Below are 22373 nucleotides of genomic sequence, written 5' to 3'. Positions count from 1 at the left end.
AAACGACCACGTGCGCCGGTAGAACTTCTACCGTACAAGTTTATACGACACGCTTCTTGAGTGCGAGTTTATACAACACAAGAGCTCGTTGAAACGGTAACTAATTTTAGGAAATAAATGAATAATAGGGTCGAACTTTGTCTCAGGGGCCCACTTTTTTTTTTGGTTAAAAATTATCAAATCCTGTAGTTTCTGACCTGAAAAGTCCGAAAATGCGAGTTAAAAGTTTAAGATAAAAATTAGTCTCTATATTTCATTATCGTCTCTTCATATAACACGTTTACCCAACCTTATCCTAATATCAAATTTTCCATCCCAAATTCCACATATAAAAGACATCAGACCTCGCAGAATACTCGTAGAATACTCGTAGAATACTCGCTTATTTATATAAACAACAATCTAATCTTCCTAAAAATCCCTTAAAATTTCTAATATAGAATCATAACCTAAAACGGCGCGTCCTTCGTTCGTTTTTTCCAGCGAGTATTTATCGAAGATCGTTTATATGAATCGAGAAAAATGTTGCGACAATAATTCGATCGAAGGTCGGGTATGGCGTTCGACCCCTGGCGGTCGTCTGATGAAACATGGCGACGCTCTTCCGGGGACAAAAACTTTCAGTTTATTCTTGAACGACGTGCGTCCGCACGGCAGTCTCGTTTCGGTCGGTGTTCGCGGTGGTGCACGCCGGTACGTGTATAACTCGGTGCTGCGAGAAGTTCGCAGCGTGGACGGGATCGTGGCAAACACGTTGCGATAAATTCGTGGATCGTTGTGTCACCGAACATACCGGCGTACGCCAGAGACGAGGCAACATCGTTAGACGGGATCCATCGGCTCGCACCGCGTTGTGTTCTTATTCACCGTAAACAAGCGAGTCGTCGCACGACAGGTACGAACAACTTTAATTTCCGAGTCGAAAACCATTATTAGATCATCTGCCACTATTTATAGCGTCGGTGAACTCGATTTCAATTTGGAAATGGGATAGGGACTAGGGACACAGTCATCGAGCGACGATCGAGAACCGCATGATCGATATCTGAAATTCTCGTTTCAACGTGTACCATCGCGGAGACAAATTTTATCGCGATTATTTTGTTACAGTAGATACGTATACAGGGTATCTCAAAAATGTCGGAGGTCCTTGAGAGGGGTGGTTCGGGAGGTGATTTGAAACAATTTTTTCCTTGGCGAAAATGTTGTCCGAGGTTTCGTTGAGGAGATATTAAGAGAAAACACTGACCAATCAGAGCGCGCGTATACCGATGTAGCGCCCGTGGTAGCGAAGACTACGCGCTAAGTGGCCGCTCTCATACGCTACCGCGAGCGCTCCACCGGCATCCTCGCGCTCTGATTGGTCAGTGTTTTCCGTTAATATCTCTTCGACGAAGCCTCGTACAACATTTTCGCCGAGGAAAAAGTTGTTTCAAATCACCCCCCGAACCACCTCCTCCAATGACTTCCAACATTTTTTAGACTCGAATAGGAAACTACTCTGTATTAGTATTCTAGTTTCGCGTTGATCGCGAGCAATTAAGTCGAGGCGTGTAACAATGACTATTAATATGGTAATTGATTGTGCAACTCGGTATCTGTGTTTGCCGAGAGCGGTGTAAATATTGTCGCCACTTCGTCTCTTTCGTACAAAATTTTGCCAAACCGTACCAGCACGAGTGGAACTGATAAAGTATTCCGTTGATAGCGTATCGTCGCCGCGAGAACGGGATACAGCCTCGGTTTCGATATTCTCTGTCATTTACAATTCCATCAGGCCTCTTTGTGATCTTCTGCGTCTTCGACTGGCTGCAGCGCGTATTTTAGGAATCTTTTATGCGCGTGGTTGACCGCCAGCTGCATTCGAATGCTATTCCCGGTGAATCCTACGTATGTACCGTTAACTGAGAAGGTAAAGACGAAATTCGGGGAAAGGACAAGGCATTGTGATTCCGAAGTGGAAGTACCGTTCCCTGGCTTCGAGTATTACGCTGTTTTACGACCATATTGTAGTCATATATTTAAAAAGTATGTCAAGTATTTCTTATTCGAGCCCAGAAAACAGTATCGACTTCACATTCAAATTTCACACGTAACGAGTCTTCTACGTGTTGAGTCTTCCTTAAGATTATAGGTTAGGAAACCGCGATCAGTTTTTAATTACAAATCGACGATATCGAACTTCTTCCCGAGGCGATAAAATTAAGTAACTATTAGCAACGCATGCTCACGAAAGCCATTGCGCGTAACCGATCTATACATATGTATACTAACGACCCGCGAGGTACGCGAAAAATAAATGCATTTCGTGACGATTTTATATTAAATACGGATTGTACCAACGTGAAACGTTTCGATTCGTCGTAAACGAGCCTTTGCAACGAATACGGAAATTCGGGATAGTTCGAAATCGTGATGTAGAAATTCCTTGTGAATGTTGTTTCGGAAGTTGCGGTAGCTGCAAGCGTAGAGCAGTGTTTCGTCAGGAATCACGCCGCCGCGAGCACGTGGAGGTAAGTTTGCGTGGACGCGACTTGTATGGCTCGCGATGGCGGTTCCTTCGCAAGTGGCATCGCATGATGTAACTTCGCGTCGATATTTCGGACCTCCATATCGGAACAACGTTTCTACGTAGGTGAATTCGTTCGTTGCACCGCGTCGCGCAGGCATCGATAATTTCCGTGTAATTAATTCCACTTGTCCACCGACTTCCTTGACATATTCGCACTTTTTCCTGCCCGTATCGCGCGCGGAGGAAACTGGTAACATTAATTAGCTAACGCGGCGATAAGGTATTCCATAATGCTTCCGAAAGTCGTTTACGGTTTTTCCTTCTTTTTTTTTTGTGCACAGTTTTGAATTTTTCTTTGGGTAAAACAGATGGGGGACATTATCGACGGTGTACGGGAGACTCTTCGTTTTCGATTTTAACCTATCGAGGGATATCGACGCGAGAAGTCTGAAGTTTGCCGACATGTTTGTCTCGTTTCCTTCTTTGGCAAATGTTCAAAAGAGGAAACGAGACAAACATGTCGGTACACTTCAGATTTACTCGAAACTTAGGGTTTTGCCCATCAGTGCTTCGATCCAGTTTCGTTATAGAGTGGAAGGGCTCGGTCGAACTTTTCTACGATCTATCTTCTAAATTGAACGTGAACGATATTCTTGAAAACCTCTGGAATCCTGAAAAACAATTTCTTTAGGATAGTCGTAGAATATTTACAAATCCCATCTATACGGATATGGAATCGAACGCCTTGAACCTCGAACTGAAACCGGTTGATACGCTGGTCGGAGGCGAAACTACTCAAGAATCTCCATTCCGCAGAGTCTATACGATATGAATAATTTCATTGACCTTGCAATTACTATGAACTTATCGCGCATAACTGTAACCTGATTGACTTTCCTTCTTACGCACTCGCGTAACGGATTGATTTATGCTGCGAAATGTTACCGACCATCTCGACCAATTAATATTTCAGATATGTCTGTTTCATTCATCGCGAAACATTTTCTTTCTTTTCTTATATATCGTATATTTTCAGGCGTTATTCAATGAAAGTTCGCAATGTTACCGCGTTCGTTTATTCAAGCAACAATTTGATCTCGTTAAAATAATGCAAAAGTGATCCGATGCGATTCATAAATATTGATAAGTATGAATATGAATAAATTCGCGAATAAAAATGTGAACAACTCGTTATTCGCATTATTATTCATAGATAGCGCGTTGTTCACATTTTATTTATATCATATTTTTATTTATATTATCCAAGGTGCTTATACATATTCCAGAGTTTCGTATACGTGTTTATTAACTATAATGTTTTTTTTATAATACTAACAACAATGATTGTTTTATTTGCATACATTACATAATTTTTGTAATTACCCGTTTGTTTGGAGCGAAAACGATTCTGTGTGGGATAGTAAACAATGTAGGTAAGTGATTAACGTTATTCAATGAAGAGTTAATTATAAATAAAAATGTGAATAACGAGTTATTCATAAATTTATTCAGATTTATGAATACGAATACCCCCGTCTCTGATCTGCGTTAATTAATTTACTGATTTCAAAATATCCTTCATTTTCGGATAAGCTTAAATGGGTCAGAATTGAATAGTCATTCGGCAAATTATCGAGCAGATAAACGACGGTCTCGTAACGAGGGAATTAAAATGAATTACAAACGGAGATTACTCGGTTTTCTTTTTGCGTGAATTAATCGAGCACGTAACCTTGGCGCGAGTGGCAACGAACTAGAAAGCCTAGTTCTTAGATGGCCTACTTGCCAGGCAAGTTTAGTCGCATCGATCAAACTGTAATGCACATGCACAATGGAGACGCGACAGCGTCGCTTAAAATCTGACGAGATCGAGCAATAAAGCGTAAAGCCGTAAGAGTCTCGAATCTTATCGGGTTGCTTACGTTCACGGAACGTTATTTTTAAACACATTGGGTTACATTTTCACAAGGATAATACGTAAGTGGATTACCGAAGTGTCAAGTCCGTGGGAAGTCACGCGTATGATGGCTAAATGCAGCTGACGCGCAGCCATCTTGGAATTTTGTTCGTTTCTCGAAACCGTTTTATTTACGGAACACTTACGCACCTACGTGACTATTCAATTTTTCGAACGAAGAACGTAAACGGTCAGCTGTCTTTTTTTTCTTTTTTTTTTAACGGTATACAGAAAACGTTAAAATTAATAAAATCGAATTTTGGAATCGCAGCTAATTAACCGACTTCGAAAAGAAGGAGGTTACTCAATTCAACGTGTATATATATATAAATTTTTTTTTAATGTATGATTTTTAAAAATAGGCAAAGCGAATTTCGAATCTAGGAAACGGGATTGGCCGTTTCCCACGCTTCGTAGTACCGTCCAGACTTAGTCACCGAGTTTATTTGCACAATTATCGTATCCACCGTAAGACGCCGGCCATTTTCGTTAGTCATCCTGCCGCCGGCCAAGCGACGGAGCCAATTTAGTGTTTACAAACATCTCGTAGGTTGCGTTCGTAGATTATTTAGCGATGTTACGAGATGCTCGTGAAAAAGACACATTCGATATTTTTTTTGCGCGCCATTGCAAAACTAATTCGTTACGAGACTTCGAAACAATCGTTACTTAAAACTAAACTGGGTTAGTTTAAAACTAAAGTTCGAGTCATTGGAAATCGATCAGCGAAGAAAATTCGCCAAAGTAACGCGAGAAGTTCACTTGGCGTATTACGATACCTTTCACTCTCATCGCGTTTCGCAAATCTGTAATAATAGTAATTCGCCATTTTTCATGCCGTTCAAGTAACACGGTTCCACGTTCCGATCAAATACGATCCATTCCGATAGTTCGGTTTCGAGTATTTACGTACACTTGGACGAAGCTCGGCGAGTCGCGAATAACAGCGCGTAACTTCGCACCGAGAATCTAATTTGCTTGAGAACCTGATGAACCGTAGATTGCAGATGGTCCTTTAGACTCGCTGATACAAATTGACACGGGTCAACAAAACAATTGTATCGATAAGAACTTCCGTTGACGTGGGATAATCGCTTATGACCATATTTCCGATGACTTGCGAAGGTCGCAGTATCTTCTTATTTGTAAACAAACGATTTCGTTATTTTCCACTCTCTGTATCGAACCTTCGAAGGTTTTCGATGAGAATAATTACGAAAATTTATTCGGAGATATTCTATATCGACATATTTTGTTTTTAAAATTTTGTATTTATGTTGGTTATTTTATTAAGAATATATATATATATATAGATCCTTACCCAAAACTAGTTATTATATTACAAACACAGATAGAATAGAGATTATTATACATGTTAGTTATTATAATACATATTAGGAACAAATATGGAACACTTTCCATGCACCACGCGCTAGCCATAAGTCGTAACGAACACACTCGAACGGAAGACTCACATCCACTCATTGGAGCTGCTGATACAACCGCATATTATAAGCTCGAATTTCAACGATTAATTCGTTAAAATATATTTTTTTTTTCAGCTACTTATTATCCAGAGCGAGTATTAATTCGTGGACGTATCGGTAATTGATTGCTTTATTTATAAAAATAAATGTATTCGTTGGATTACTTTATCGGAAATCAGAAGATACGTTGAAAATTATTTCCTTCGATAAATACGTTTGGTGTTAATATCTGGTAACCCCTGATGGACGTCGCGTCGTTGACTTATCCGTTGGCACTGTTTTATTTCACAGCCAAGCCGTGTGTTTACATTGTAGTTCTCGTCTCCCCGTACTCCTCGCTTCAGAATGCTCCGACTTTGTTTTCGTGTCAGGGAGATAACATTCTGTCCACAGTTTCGAATCGGCGAGTCTCGCAATCGGATAGTGGATTCGACAAACGAGGTTCGATAATTCCGATACATATTTCGAATGCAATGAACGTCTAGGTAGATCCAAAATAATTCGAGAACTCTAAAAGCGTTCAAAGTGCTGTCATATGCATTGTAAATGACCGTAAGTAAAGTGCGCGGTGAATATTTAGACGATATCCGTAATGTTCGCGGAGAATAATGACACGGGTGCATTGTACACTTGTAGAACACATATTATTCATGTGTATATCGCGTATATATTTTCTTGGCTGTCAAGCATAATTTATTCTTACGCCTTCGGTAGACAAAAGCGAGAAATTAATGGCGACGAATACGTTCGCTTCGTAATAATAGGAAGAACAATACGTACATTTATTACCACGTTTGTGGTCACGTGGAAAGGAGGGTATCGCAAAGTTGTTCAAAAATGTTGAACATGTGTTTGTCTCGTTTCCTTCTTTGGAAAATGTTCAAACGAGAAAACGAGACAAACATGTCGGCAAACTTCAGATTTATTCGAAGTCTAGGATTTTGCCCATCACTGTTCAAAACCCTAGACCTCCATTGCCTGAAGTTTGTCGATAATGTTTGTCTGGTTCCCTTCCTTGGAAAATGTTCGAAAGAGGAAACGAGACGAATGTTTATCGGCAAACTTCAAGTAATGGTAGTATAGGGCAGTGATTCCCAAACTGGGAACCTGCGATATATTGTAAATATGTAAATGTAATATGTAAAAATGTAAGAGAAAGAAAAATAAATATCGGTAAAGTTTCTTAAGAAATTAAGTCTTGCGAAATAGTAACATTTATATTTAGTTAGCTTGTGTCACAAAATGTAGTCTGTCTGATATACTTCAGATTGGTCTCATACCGATTGGTATTAAAGGAGCCACGAATCTAAAAAGTTTGAGAACCTCTGGTCTAGGGTTTCGTCCAACCAGCAATTTTAAGGTTAGTTTCAGATCGAGCGCCTCGCCTCTGTTCACCCACCGTTTCTTTCAACAACTATTCATTTAAGAAGAATTTATTTCGACCAAGAAGAAATGTCTAGAATGCGTAGAAAAATCATTTTTCCACGAATCAAATTTGGCCCTATGCGGGACACCGTGTGTAAGATCGCGCGGTTCGTAGTCCGAGGGTCGAGCATAATTAAAGCGAGGTTAACTCTGAAAGTTGAACGACCTAATTTTCAACGTGACACTCGGCCCGCTAATTGCCGCTCTTAACGAGGATAGATTAGAGATTAATTAATTCCAATGTGGATTGCGAGAATCGTCGGCACGGTCGTCTATGATACGAGCCGCTCTTATCTGATTTTACGTCAATCGCTGCGAATGACGCTTTCGCGACACGAAGAAAAATTTCTGTAACCCCGCCCCGCGCCCTCGTGGCGCGTTATCCAAGTAAGAACGAACGCACCCGCTGGTTACGTAACGCATTTTTTATTTCGTTTACCCGAGACAGGTGCAGCAGTTTTCATATGACGGAAAAACCGCGAAGCCGTGAGGAGGGCGCGTCGGTCGCGATGACTGGTTTGACGGGTGAACGGCCAACAAATTGCCACCTTGACTACATTTCGACTTCTTGACTGCGTATCGCATATCGCGTTACGGTGAAACAATAATCAAGGTCGATCGGACTAATGATACGTTCGACATCGACGCTGGGCGAATTCGCCATTTATTTTCCAGCGTCTCGACCACGCGGAACGAAATTAAATCGTTAAGACGTGGTTGCGGCCAGTTCGCTCGCGCGAAACATTCAATTATTAGGATTAGAAATTTATTCCGCGTCTCTACATTCAATTATTAGGATTAGAAATTTATTCCGCGTCTCTGCATTCAATTATTTATCGTTCTAGTTTAAACAGATATATTTATTGGTTATTGTGGTATATTAAAATACGAATAGATCGAGGCTTAGGTTATGTATACAGGTACGTTATGATAGAGATCGGATGGAGATTGGGTAATTTTTAGTAAGTGGTTTGACCTACGTTGATCAGCTTGATAGGGTTAGCGTTATTATCGAGATAATAAAATAAAAGAGAGACACGGTTGAGACAAACAAAAATTATTTCTTGTGTCGTGGTTAATTTCGAACGATAGGAAATATTGATCGTTTCTGTAATCGGAGACAGTTATTGGGTCTAGATAATACTGAAAATTACAGGGTCGTTTTATGTGTACTATATTTAGATTCTGCGCACGCATCCATTAGATCGTTCAGTGTGTGATTGCCAACGGGTTCTATATATTTGAGGACAATGTCCGAATGTAACGTCAAGAATGATCGATGAATGTCACATATCTACGTGGTCACATATATATATATATATTTTTTTTATTAATTGTCTTATACCCTCTCTCTCTCCCCTACAACCCGCTGATAAAATATCAGCGAGGAATACTTAAAAAAAAATCACGTATTTTCTTCGCAGCGTTTCGAGGGGCACTTCGTAAATATTCGATTTTCAATTATGTAAGAATTTTCAAATAAAATGAAGTTATGTAAGGTCGCGGTGAAATAAATTTCTAAATTTACCCAGCCGTACATTAGATATTTTCAGGCTTTTCTAAAATATCCCGTTCGAGTCCTCTAATTATAAACGCGGGAAACTTCGAAAACAGGACGGTATGGTAAACGATTGATCGTACATTTTATGCAAGTGTTCGCGAGATAAGATTATATTTTTCTTCTCGGCGTTAGTAAAAACTATTATCGGAAAAACAGAAGATAGGTTCCAATAACGTGGCTTCGCGTTTGTCCGTGAAAGAAGAGGAGACAACAAAGGTTAAACAGTACCGCTCTTTGTCCGATGAGAAGAACAAAAGTGTCGGGAACAATATAAGTAGTATTAGGGGACAAAGGGTCTTTCATCGATTACAGTGGCAGTCGTTCAACGGCTAATTCTCGAACTATTTCGGGACGTTGTTGAACGAATGCATATTCGCGTTATCGTCATTATCGCAACATGGCGTACGGTTCGTACATCTTGGACGTTCGTCTCTCGAAGCGATAACTCGCAACAGTCTTGAGAAATCTCTTACGTAATTAATTACGTACCCCATAGATAACGCGGTTAACGATACTTGTATGAAATTGTGGCTAATGAGTTTAGACTAGTGACTTTTTTCCCCGTAGGAAGCGTGCAGTGGCAATAGTACGTAGGCTACGGTCTCAAAGGTTGGGGTCGCGACTCTTTGGAACATCGGTCGCAGTGTTGAATTGCGAACAGTCACGTACATAATAGATGCAACTGAATTACCGTGTTAAACCATTTCCCTTTATTGCATTCGGGGATTCCCGCCGTTATCGAGATTAATGGTAGGCTAACAGACTTTTAGACAGCTCAAATGTGTTTCCTAATACTTAACAAACACAGATAACGACAAAAATGTAATAATACATAATTTGAATAAGATGTTAGGTACGCTTTATAAAATTATGGTGTATTTACATCACATTCGCTTCACTCCCATGTCAATAAACTATGGATTAGATTACTCTATCGCACTGATCGCACCTAATAAAACGCTTTCGCGGTTGCGTGACTGGTTCATAAAACTACCGTAGTAATCCGTGTTTTCTTAATGGAAAAGATAACGAGATCTGTATATTTCCGAGTAAATAAATCAACGGTTAAACTTTACTTTGGCGGACCTACAATTTTTAGATTTCCCCCTCCCCGGAAATATAGCTGAAACCGACTCTGTTAATTCGAGATATGGCAGTTTTCAAAAATAGTTATAACAATATAAAAGTAGCACGTAATGTACCCCGCCAGCAACGAGAATCCGTTTTACCGACAGGGTATGAATATACAGGGTGTCCCAAAAATGTTGTAACACCTTGAAAGGGGTGGTTCGGGAGGTGATTTGAAACAACTTTTTCCTTAGCGAAAATATTGTCCGAGGCTTCGTTATAGAGATATTAACAAAAAAACCCCGACCAATCAGAGCGCGAGTATGCCGGCGGAACGCCCACGGTAGCGTAGGCGACGCGTTAGACGGCCCCGCCCACCGGCATACTCGCACTCTGATTGGTCGGGGCTTTTCTCTTAATATCTCTATAACGAAGCCTCGGACAACATTTTCGCTAAGGAAAAAGTTGTTTCAAATCACCTCCTGAAGCACCCATTTCAAAGACCTCCAACATTTTTCGGACACCCTGTATAAATTGTATATTTCGCCGAATAATAAACATTTCGATGATATTACGAATATGTAACCGCTATTCAGATCCGTAATAAAATAAATAGATTTATAACGAAAAGTATACTTGCGACATTATTTTATTATTACTCGAATTTTTCCCACGTAATTTGTAGGCCGTGTTGGCGGAGTTCCGCGTGCGTAGTTTAATTCGCGTGAAACTGCTACACCCAAGGTCAAAGTCTTGATGCCGAACGCAGTCTTTCAATACTGTTTTACATAACCGATGCCAAGAAGTATCGCAACGACGTTTTGATTATGCGCGGATTATTGACGGATATAGCGACGGGTATGTAATAAGAAACGCAGTATGCGGCGGACGAGAATTTATCAAGCCAGCTGTAACGTTTCTTATTACACTAACATACCCTTTTTTTATAGCGACAGTTTTTCTTCGAACATAAATGTAATTTTTTTTGTCTATTCAATTCGTCAATTCGTCTATTCAAACGTCAGGCAATAATTGATTACGCACCTGATTTCTTTCTGTTATTTTTAATAACAATTAGCTTGGAATTATTGAAACGGTTCTCGACGACAGAGTTACGAAATTGATCGAAATTATATTTACCCGTGTATTTAGTGCAATCATCTGCGAAGCGCAACTGATTAACGAATCAGTGTTTTGATAACGACGATACGCGCTACTCTTTATAGCATAATTATATAAGTTGTAAATCACGAAACCGCGATGATAACAATGTACCTGTAGATCACATAAGAACCAAAGAAGTTACGCGCATAGTGTTGTACGACTTTATCAGTCACCGAGGCATTTAATGCTACATTAGTTAAAAACAAAACTCTAAAATCGCTGCCATATTTCTGTTTTCATCAAATCAGTCCTCTTTATTGTTGTAGATAATTTATTCTGGGCACAGGAAACCACACACACAACAAAATGGTATGTTTCAGTAAAAATCTATAATTTCCTTTATACATTGTAATTTGTACAAATATTTATTACATTATTTTTATTACAGGATAACAAGACACCGACGGAATTGGACACTTTCCTGCCCACGGACGGGTCTAACGTGAAAGATGGCGTACTGACCAAGTAGGATTTCTGAATTTTATTATTCTTGAACGTGTTATCGTTGAAACTGCATCTGGGTAATCTAAATATTTTCTTTTCGTTGTAGATACAAAGTACAAGTCGCTCCACGAGATGTAGAAGCTCAAGGAGATGGGAAAACTTTCGATCCATTCAGTGAACGAAAAGTTGATAATCCAACGACGTAAGTGAATTCAATCGACGATATTTTTTAAACTGATCGTCTCAGACCACTTCCATATGAGATGCTTTACACTTTACTTACCGGGCTATTTCTAAATAGTCTTTAATAAACAGTCTTTGATTCAAAAAAGAATTTTCTACAGTAGCGTATCCCAATCTAGGCTGATAATAATTCCTCCATACTGTTACTTACCGGGTACATTGAAAGCCAAGTCTGTTATCAAACACTGATCATTGCAAGTAGACAACCATCGACATAGTAAATCAATTCGAATAGCTAAATGCTGCAATTAAAAAGCCTATAAATAGGCTCCCGGTAAATAAAGTGTTAAAAAAACATTTCTCATTGTTTGTACAATCTGTATTTACGGTGACATTCTGATTAGAATTAAAAGAAGTTCTGGGCTTGACCCAAGGCATCGATACCCATACGCGTTGTAAATGTGAATGAACGATCGTTAATTACAGTTTTATCTTGTCTTTGTTCAGGGACTGTGACACATTAACGCATTTACTGAAAGCTTCGCTTGGAACGGGTATATTGTCCATGCCAATCGCTTTCAAGAATGCCGGCCTCCTCCTTGGCGTATTTGCTACGATCCTTGTAGCGTTTGTCTGCACGCACTGTGCATACATTTTGGTAAGTAAAGGTCAGGGCATCGAATGCGATAAGTAATATCGTAACGAGATTACAAATAACGACATCGACCAAATTTGCAATGCTTTAGGTAAAATGTGCGCACGTTCTTTATCACAAAACGCACCGCACGCAAATGAGCTTCGCCGATATAGCGGAAGAAGCGTTTGCTACGGGACCAGAATGGGGAAGAAAATTCTCAAAGCCGATTAGGTAAGATTTCCTAATGACGGAAACGTACAACAATCTCAGATATCCGTCGTAAACGGTAACTATGTAACATTCCATTGATTTTGCCCCGCAGGTATCTCATACAAATTAGTTTATTTACAACGTACTTCGGCACCTGCAGCGTGTACACGGTAATCGTTGCGATGAACTTCAACCAAATCATCGACCATTACAACGATCCCGAAGCCGGTCCGTTCAGTATCAGGTTAATGACAGCCTGTTTGCTGATCCCAATGATATTACTCAGTTGGATTCCCAACTTGAAATACCTCGCGCCTATTTCTATGGTGGCCAATATATTCATGGGAACAGGCTTAGGAATAACTTTCTATTATTTAGTCATGGATATACCACCCATCACGTCTGTGCCTTTATTCGCGTCTATCGAGGACTTTCCGCGATTCTTCAGCATTACTATTTTTGCCATGGAGGCGATAGGTACTTTTTACTTGATCTTGGCCGTTTAACTAGAAAGAGGAGAATGGTTGCACGACGAATCTTTTTTTTTAGGTGTTGTAATGCCGCTGGAAAATAACATGAAAACGCCGCAACACTTTGTCGGGATTTGCGGTGTTCTCAATAAAGGAATGTCTGGAGTCACCCTTATATACATTTTACTTGGATTTTTGGGTTACGTAAAATACCAAGACCAAACGTTGGACAGTATCACGTTGAACTTGCCGACGGAAGAAATGTAAGTATTGCCGCGTTTTACTGTACTTTTAATTCTACGAGGACGAATAAAAGTATCGTAAATGTTATTCTAGACCCGCCCAAGTTGTGAAGATTTTGATAGCTCTCGCAGTTTATTGTACATTCGGTTTACAATTCTATGTTTGTCTCGATATCGCGTGGGACGGTATAAAGGATAGATTCCAGAAGAAACCTATGCTAGCAAATTATGTTTTGAGAACTGTTATGGTCAGTGGCGCAGGTATGTTTTCAATTATTTAAATAAGAGTACACGTTGCTCGATGAAGATGAATTTCTATGAGTTTACCCTGTGTGTTACAGTTCTCTTGGCTGTGATTGTACCGACTATCGAACCTTTCATTGGATTGATCGGTGCATTTTGCTTCTCCATCTTAGGGCTGTTAATTCCTGTGTTCATCGAAACCGTAACTTACTGGGACGTCGGTTTCGGCCCAGGCAATTGGGTAGCGTTAAAGAACATCGTCATATGTATCATTGGTCTCATGGCTTTAGTATTTGGCTCTCGTAGCGCTCTAATACAAATTGTGGACATGTACAGATAGATCTGTACATATACCAATACTCCAAACTAAAATTGTTTGAAAGCCACTTCACCGAGTCGAACGCAATAAATTTCTGATACTTTAGGAAGACAATCATAAGAATTAAAAAAAAAAAAATGACCGGTTCAGAAATATCAATTGCAATAACGTACATCAGATGTATGGAAAACAAAGATTTCTATCAGAAATTTAGTTGCTACTTATGTGCCTACATGAAGTGCTCTAGTAAGATAGGAAAAAAGAAACTATTGCAATAACAAACATTGAGTTGATTGTTGTGCAAAGGAGAATTAAAAAAAACCGATATTCGGTATGCAGTAATTCAACTTATGTTTACGCACAAATGATTTATAAAATAAAAAGAATAATGTCAGCGAAGGTTATATGAAAAGATTTAATTGGAGTGAACATATCAAGTGGCTGATAGATTTGAGAGTTGCAAGTAACGATTTTATTTAATTAGAGAAAAATATAGACTGAAAAACATTGGCAGTATTTTAAAACAACTTTACATTTGAATAATAAAAATAACAATTGAAATGAAAGCAAGATACATGTATAATAATACAGATACGGATCTTTTAATTATTTATTAATTAATAGTGCTTTTCGTAAAAGTATTTGATGCTTCTTTTTACAGATATTATTTTAGAAATTGTTAATGCAGAATATACTGAGTGACACTCGAATTACGCGGTTATTTAAAATTTTTTATTTTAGTTAAGATTGATAAACACGAGCATACATAAGTGCATGTTTATTACATCCATATACGAGTTTCTTATTTAAGAAATTGAAATTCGATGTACGTGTAGCTGGCTCTACAGATTAAGAATCAAATCTCGAAATATAACCTCCTGCATTTTTTTCAGAAGATACCATTAACTAGTGATATGTAGCAAAGCCTTGTAATATTCAAAATCCTAAGAAAAATTGTTTATGTATACGAATGTCCGTGTACAGTAAGTTCCTGTTGCATGTTTTATGCATGTAATATATATACAGTGTATAAAATGTTTCACTTTTCTATGTTGCATTTAACGTAAATACATATTTTCAAAATAAAAACATAATATTTTGTCAGAGCAGTTTTTGCTAATAGACTTTTTATAAACTTGTCAACTTTTTATACAACTGTTGAAAATTTATACATGATCATGATAAGAAAAGAGAAAAAAGCAACAAACGCAATTATAAAATACAGATCATTTTACATTTTAATTGGTTGATTTTAATTCTTTCCCATTCTACATGTATGTACAATTCAGTAAATGCTGTAATTGTGAGATGAAAATAACATTTTTAAACTTTAATGATACATTTTAATATAATAGAAGTATGTACATGTGTATTTTGCTTTGGAATCATGAAAATTTATTTAATTAATTTATGTAATTCTGTGATAAACAGACCAATATACAAGATGAATTGTCGAAATAAAGATTTCACATGGTGTTTATTTTTCTAATGGTGCATAATTCAAAAGTTTCTCAATCAAATCCACGTGTCCAAGAAGCATTCTGCGACAGCAATATCGTTTTAATCCCAATGCGTCGAGAGCATCTCTGCAACACATATATGTACCACGTGATGCATAAGTAAGAAGTATGTATCCAAGATATTTTAATATCTAGTAAGTTTTCGACTCACAGTCATTTCGAAACAAGTGAATAAATCTTTCTTTTCCATTATATCTATCAGACAGTGTAATTCGAAGACTTACTGTATATTATATTTTTAAGCATTCGATAATACTCTACGAATAGAGGTTAGGTATGTCCATAATATAAGTATTCTTTACAAATTATCTTATTCTTCGTTTATCTTAGTGTTTGGATGTCAAAATAATTCTAATTACCCTTCCGTATATTCTGCTTGTAGTAATCCAAGATAAGCTTCCCATTTATTACCGATCACTTTCCCGCATGTAAAACATCGTACAGGTATGATCATTGTCGTGAACTTTGTTAAACAAGATTATTTAAATTTACGTTGACGTTAAGTTCACGTTTGTCGTTACACACTTTTGTTTACTGGTACTTCGCAAACGGGAACGAATAAATGGAAACATTCGTCGTTATTCGTTCTCGAAAATTCGATGCTTCAAATCCATCGTATACAATAAACACAAGATACACAAGTATACACAACTATGTATATACAAATGAATGTAGGATGCTACACACATTGAAATATTTTAGTGTTGCCAACATAATCATGAGAATCAGGGAATCGTAGATGCAAGCGTTATTACTAGGTGCACTTCATAGGTACAATTTTTGTTCAATTGGGATTTATTCCAATTTATTCGTAGCGTTTATTCTATCGAATAATATTCCCTAGGCTTCGAATAAATCTGAAGTTTGCCGATATGTTTGTCTCGTTCTTTCTCTGGAAAATGTTCAAAAGGGGAAACGAAAGAAACATATCGGCACACTTCAGATTTATTCGAAGCCTAGGGTTTTGCCCTTTCTGCCTGACGCCATAGTTGTAAGAGCATCAGAGCTCTAGTAACTGCTAGTAACATTGGCGTCGGTCTGGTGGAAATAAAAAGAGTCCAGTGAATCGGTCAAGAAGTTGGACGCTGCTCTGAAAAGTCTCACAAGTGTACTGTAAATATTCAAACTACGATACAATATATTGTCCATAAAATAGAACCGCCGGTAAAACACAGAAACCGTTAAAGAAACATGTAATTACTTAGTATATTCACACAATTCGTATATAGAAGAACAAGTCACGTGCGTCGCTCTGTTGCGAATATATCTTAACAAAATTTATTTCGAAATCGTGTTATCAGATAATCTCTCCGTTAGACATCGTTTTCACGGATATCTCATTTCCAAGAACTATACCCATCGCGTTTCGTAAATATCGATACAAATCTTTGACCAAATTCGTCAAACCGAGTACTAACACGAATAATATATGAAACACGGCGCAATAGGCGACGCATATTTCTTTCGCAATCGATTGCTGTTAATAACGTATCGTACCAGATCGAGATCGTCGAATAGAGATCATTCGCGAACGATTCGCGACCTAAGAATCGCCAGAAGCAGAAAAATTCCCATCTAGATAAAAATGTCCAACAACGAATAAAAGATAAGCAAACAGTTCGACGCTTCGAATGAAAATCCGTATTTGATTATTAGCACGAAATGTTTCGCGATAAATAGATCAAAAATCAAGCTATCCGATCGAATAAACGTCGCGAATCGATTGTTACGAGGTGCTCCTATTCGTGATCTATATTTAATGGAAAGAAATTTCGCTGCTTCGCGGGTTGTGCGTTCGAAAGGTAAATATACAAGTTGCGTCTCGCGCGCCCGGAGACAAGCCGTGGCAGAGAGACAGCTGCTCCGATCGAAGGACATGAATAGGAGGGTGGAAGGGAGAGAGGAAGAAAGAGAAAAATACGAGGCCGAAGCAAAGGGAGAACACCATAAACATACAAGATCGGATTGGTTCTGCTTTCTCCTTTGTCTGCTGGATGGAAACATGTTATAACACGGTCAGATTGCTGTTAAATAGACTCTGTAAATTGTTGTATGTATTTACTCGTTGCGCGGCTTTTCCGTTCCGTGTCGCGAACGTATCGGTGGGATCGGAATTTTGGCGCCGTACCGTACACCGACGCGACATCGGCTGACAGCGTTAAATGGTTATGTTAACGCGGCGTACTCTTCGGTACGCGTTTCATCGTAACACGTCCCCGTATTTTCATTTCATCGGTCGCTTTACTTCTCTGTCGCGCGAACCTTCCGATTTCTCTCATCGAATTCTCGTACGTTTCCTCCGTTTCCTCGTCGTCAGCGACGCGAAGCCAAGGTTATTTATCCTGTGCGTCTTTTTCGCTGTATTGTCAAAATCAGCTGCCATTGCTATAGCGTGCTAATCTGCTTGTTCGTCGCGGTCTCCTTTCCTTTCACCCTTTCTGTTTTCGTTTTTTTTCAATGAAACCGCGTCCGCTGTCTACGAAATTTCATTCATAATCGACGAATCTCGCTATCCTCGCCGTTCGTCGAACCGTACGCGGCAGGTTACTCGTTTCTCGTTTAGAGCGAGCGGTACGTTCCGTTAAATTTATGCACGTACACATTTCACACGAATGCTAGTATAACCAGGCAGTTTTGTAAACGAATTGTATGTTTTGTTTCTCGTAGAGTAGCAGATGATATTTACCTGTTTCTTTTTTTTTCAAGTAATAAATAAGTAAACAAACAGTTGTATAACCGTGGTTTAACTTTACTCTGCGTTGAACTATCTTTGGTAATGTGCAAGCATCGTTAGTCTGAACCATTTATAGAAATGGGAAACTGTATATACAACTTGACGTAGAATAAGCAGTATGGAGATGCTATGTTTGTATGTTGCCAAAGATAATCGAAACCAAGGATTCGTGAAAGATTTAGTAGACATATAGTGAGAATAAAGTTAAATCATACTTGTATAGCTATTTGTTTACTTATTGGGTTTTCATATATCATTTAATGTTCTACTAACGTTCAGATTTTTAAAATATTCAGGAATATGTAAATGAATTCGTTAGAATTAGCTCAACGTTACCTCTTTTCTTACAGTCATATTTCTTTCATCAAATAGTTGCTATTGCAGAATTATATTACTAATCATTATTAAGTAAAAAATTGAAGAAATACAAAATTTTATGAATTTTGTTTAGAGACAATTTTATGTAATCTACTGTTAATCTTTATTTTTGTATCGGTACTTTTTACTTGTACTTATGTATCTATAAGGTATGTTGCAGGACCTGGATATCGCAGCGCGTATCTATATTTTAACGAAAGCAACCACTTGTGGTAAAGCACATTTGTTAATTACCATTGAGAGAAGCAGGTGCAAAGTGATTTACAACAGGGTGGAAAATAGAAAGAGTCGAAGTGAGGGTTAAGCGTGATAGCAGTAAATGCAGTGGTTGAAGGAGAAATGGACCCATCAATGTTTGTTGCATACACCCCTCAAACAAACGGCGTTCCACTGGAGTCCAAGCTTGCTACCTACATGGTAGTGTACTACTCATCTGCAATTTATTTGAGGAGAGTCAAATCTTAGTAAAAATTTCCATTTTATATCATCTAATTAGATGTAGCCTTGAATCAAATGTAACTAGTAGACAAACGACAACAACGCATAATTTCTTTATTATGTATTTTTTGATAGAATCGTCAAAGCCCAGGGGTAACTCTAAGTACCACCGCCGTTACAAAACATTTGTCGAACCTTTCTCTGGATTCGCAAAAAAAGGTAACTGCCAGTCCAGAATTTGTACCTGGAAGGAGTCTAACTAGTAGCAACAGCAGTTCTCCAAATCTTTTCAATAATTCTTACCATTCGCAAGAGAATGTGGGCGGTACTACTTATTTTTACCTTGGGAATGCTGCGACCGATACTGTTGGAGCCGAGGACGGAACTGAAACTGTAAGCAAGTTTAAAAGTTAACGCGTCTATTTATCTCTTATTCTCTAATCTAGTGATAATACTTCTTGTCGATAGATCGCAAATGTGGGAGCAGGTCAGGTAGGCTTTGTCTATCCAGGTACACCTGCGCATCTTCAGCCAGTGAAACCGGCGAAACCTCCGTCATCCAATAGCTCTTCTGCTCCTTCGACTCCACCGCCTCAAGCAACGCCTAGCTTCTTTGTCAGTGAAAGTTTACGAATGGACATTCTTCAGAAAAATGCGTTAACGTTAGCACAACCCGATATAGTACGATTTCCCGACTTACCGAACGAGGTAGATAATTATCATGAGCTGTGCCCGCTAGAACCAATCCATAAACCTGCCTCGACAATGCTTGGATATCAGACATCAACGTACAAAGCTACCAGCATTAAAAGTGGTACGCGTTATTGTTTACGTCGTATACATGGTGAGTTTCTCGACTTTCGTTACTATCCAACGGAATTATACGAAGAGTTAGAAACTGGTATTGAAATAAGCATTTCATGTGTTCTTAGATTTCAGACTTGCCAATACGAAATGTATGGTGCTGGTGGATATGTGGAAGCGATTATCGCATACCAACTTAGTGCAGTTACGAGAAGTTTTCACCACCAAGGCCTTTGGTGACCATTGTCTGTATTAACGTACTAAAAACTGTATTAAGTGTATCTTTACGAAACGATTTTATTGTTACAGCCATGGTATTCGTTTACGACTATCATCCTGGTTCGGAGACGTTATTAAATAAGCATTTCTCAGCTACTAAATTGAATGGATACACGGATCCATTTTCCTCGGACCCTAATGCTCCCAGACCTTATAGTCATACTAAAAATACCATTTTGAGACAGCAACATAGCAGTATGTTACCAGAAAGTGTCATATGGAGCTACATAATCCAACTCACCGCTGCTCTTCGCGTCATACATGCTGCTGGTTTGTATACTTGAATAATATCTAAGTACAGTCCAAGTAATGCCTAAGAAGATCCTAGATGTTGCTATTGCGTTCGACAGGTTTGGCATACAGATGTTTAGATCCTACGAAAGTGTTGCTGACGTCGCGTACAAGACTTCGTTTGAGTTGCGTGGCTATACCGGACGTGGTTACGTTCGATGGAAATGCAGCAAATCCACTTTCGCTCATACCACATTATCAACAGGAAGATTTAATCGCCCTAGGAAAATTGGTGTTGGCTTTAGCATGTCGCAGCCTCCTTGCCGTCCATCGCGACAATATGCAAGCCTCCCTCGAGCTCGTCGCCCGCTCTTACTCCACGGATCTTCGAAATCTCATTCTGTTCGTACACATTTTACCTCTATTACGCAGGTTTTCCTAGAATCACATTTACTATCTCGCGTCTTATATTTTATAGGTATTTACTTTCTAATCAAGCACGAAGAAGTGTAACCGATCTCATGCCAATGATAGGAGCGCGATTTTATACACAGTTAGACGCGGCTCTACTTCGATCAGACGTGCTGGAGAATGAACTTGCCAAGGAGCTGGAGAATGGACGATTATTTAAGTTACTTGTAAAATTGGCTACCATTAACGAAAGACCTGAACTTAATATGGAACCCACGTGGGCAGAGACGGGTGACCGATACATGCTCAAATTGTTTAGGGATTACGTTTTTCATCAGGTTGCAGCGGATGGGAGACCATGGTTGGATATGGCACACGTTGTATCTTGTTTAAATAAGTTGGATTCAGGTTCTCAGGATAAGGTATATTCTTCTTTTAAATCGTATTATTTAATTATCGATCAGAGATGGGCAAAATTTTCTTCGATGGGATATCGATCTATTCTATACGTTATCTGTTTTATTCGTGATTCGACATGTTCCACGTAGAGATAAGAATTTTGCCCATCTTCACCGCTATATTTTTACCAATGTATCAACACTGGCTTTGAAGAAGCTCGTTCATACTACACAAACGTGCGAATACACTTCGACTTCCGATTGATAGAACTTCAACGTGTTTGTTTCACTCTGAACAGGTTTCTTTTAAACCAGTGTACGTACATACGAAATACATGAACGATCGTTTTGGATTATCCCTTAATACGTATTTTCGAATATTTTTTTTTTTTTCGTAATCTTATAGATATGTTTGATGTCACGAGACGAACAAAGTGTGTTAGTAGTAAGTTACGCAGAATTACGGCAATGCTTGGAAACCTCATTTGGAGAACTGGTACAATCTGCAAAAGATGCTGTCTAGGTCTGTGTCCTTTCTTTTCTTTTTTTTTTCATCAACCGACCAGACAGTACATACTCCGAACCATAAATGTGATATCACCACTTAGCGGTACTATCATTTTAATTTTTATCGAGACATAGGAGAGTGAGATTTTGGCCCGAGAATTCTGTTCGGTGATAAGAAAATGGTACATGATCCCGTTTGTAAGCATGATTTCGAGTCGAATCATTAGATACGCGCAGAATACATTCTGGCACTGCCATTTGAATGTAATATATATATATATATGTATATGTATATATACATATACATATATATATATATATGTGTGTGTGTGTACAAGGAGATCATGTGATGATACAAACCAGAGAAGTGTATGAATTTTGCTGCGGAAGCTATTACGGTACTATACTGAAAATGAAACAATTGTACACGACTTAATAATGCAATGAAGTCTTAAGAGGTCTTAAGAACAACACCTAAACACAATCGGTGTATAGGTTAGATCTTAGTTTTTAGGGTACAGCTGGTAAGCATTAATTTTGAAATAAATGTTTATTTTTGAAAGCAATCTTAATCATCGCTGTAATTATTTCGAAGCGTCGATCGTCGTCGAAAGTTCACCGTACCCCTGTGTACCGTTTCGTTGAAAAAAGATAAAAAAAAAAAAACGTAACGAGAAACGCGTCAGCATGGCAAAGGAAATATCGTTTAACGTTATTAGAAAGCGACATCGCGTCGACGTATTCGACTTCC

General features: G+C 38.6%; 4 protein-coding genes across 7 annotated transcripts in view; 2 read left to right on the top strand and 2 right to left on the bottom strand.

The window, feature by feature from the left end:
* LOC128885058 (uncharacterized) overlaps nucleotides 1-22373 on the bottom strand; it is a 90564-nt gene that overhangs the window by 11056 nt on the left and 57135 nt on the right. The window lies entirely within an intron of this gene.
* On the top strand, nucleotides 670-15031 carry LOC128872453 (proton-coupled amino acid transporter-like protein pathetic). The gene is made up of 10 exons (XM_054115147.1): nucleotides 670-895; nucleotides 11441-11483; nucleotides 11563-11639; nucleotides 11725-11820; nucleotides 12309-12459; nucleotides 12548-12669; nucleotides 12761-13125; nucleotides 13198-13381; nucleotides 13455-13621; nucleotides 13702-15031. The coding sequence occupies exons 2-10, from the start codon at nucleotides 11481-11483 to the stop codon at nucleotides 13941-13943; spliced, it is 1407 nt and encodes a 468-aa protein (XP_053971122.1). The 5' UTR covers nucleotides 670-895; nucleotides 11441-11480; the 3' UTR covers nucleotides 13944-15031.
* On the bottom strand, nucleotides 14350-16125 carry LOC128872455 (DNA-directed RNA polymerases I, II, and III subunit RPABC5). The gene is made up of 2 exons (XM_054115149.1): nucleotides 15802-16125; nucleotides 14350-15508 (listed from the first exon to the last, which is right to left on the bottom strand). The coding sequence occupies exons 1-2, from the start codon at nucleotides 15894-15896 to the stop codon at nucleotides 15400-15402; spliced, it is 204 nt and encodes a 67-aa protein (XP_053971124.1). The 5' UTR covers nucleotides 15897-16125; the 3' UTR covers nucleotides 14350-15399.
* LOC128872452 (PAN2-PAN3 deadenylation complex subunit PAN3) lies at nucleotides 16492-22194 on the top strand. Of its 4 annotated transcripts, none has more exons than XM_054115146.1 (9): nucleotides 16492-16555; nucleotides 18715-18971; nucleotides 19128-19385; nucleotides 19461-19836; nucleotides 19925-20041; nucleotides 20106-20345; nucleotides 20426-20708; nucleotides 20785-21139; nucleotides 21522-22194. In XM_054115146.1, exons 2-9 carry the CDS (start codon nucleotides 18894-18896, stop codon nucleotides 21636-21638), a joined length of 1824 nt encoding a protein of 607 aa, XP_053971121.1. In that variant the 5' UTR covers nucleotides 16492-16555; nucleotides 18715-18893; the 3' UTR covers nucleotides 21639-22194. The 4 variants fall into 4 exon arrangements, with proteins under 4 accessions (XP_053971121.1, XP_053971118.1, XP_053971120.1 ...); XM_054115143.1 differs by lacking the exon at nucleotides 16492-16555 and adding an exon at nucleotides 16651-17457; XM_054115145.1 differs by lacking the exon at nucleotides 16492-16555 and adding an exon at nucleotides 16651-17633.

Source organism: Hylaeus volcanicus, chromosome 2 (assembly GCF_026283585.1).
Source record: "Hylaeus volcanicus isolate JK05 chromosome 2, UHH_iyHylVolc1.0_haploid, whole genome shotgun sequence".
Classification (NCBI taxonomy): domain Eukaryota; kingdom Metazoa; phylum Arthropoda; class Insecta; order Hymenoptera; family Colletidae; genus Hylaeus; species Hylaeus volcanicus.
Note: the sequence above shows the minus strand (reverse complement) of the source record. Positions and strands in the feature narration are given on the sequence as shown.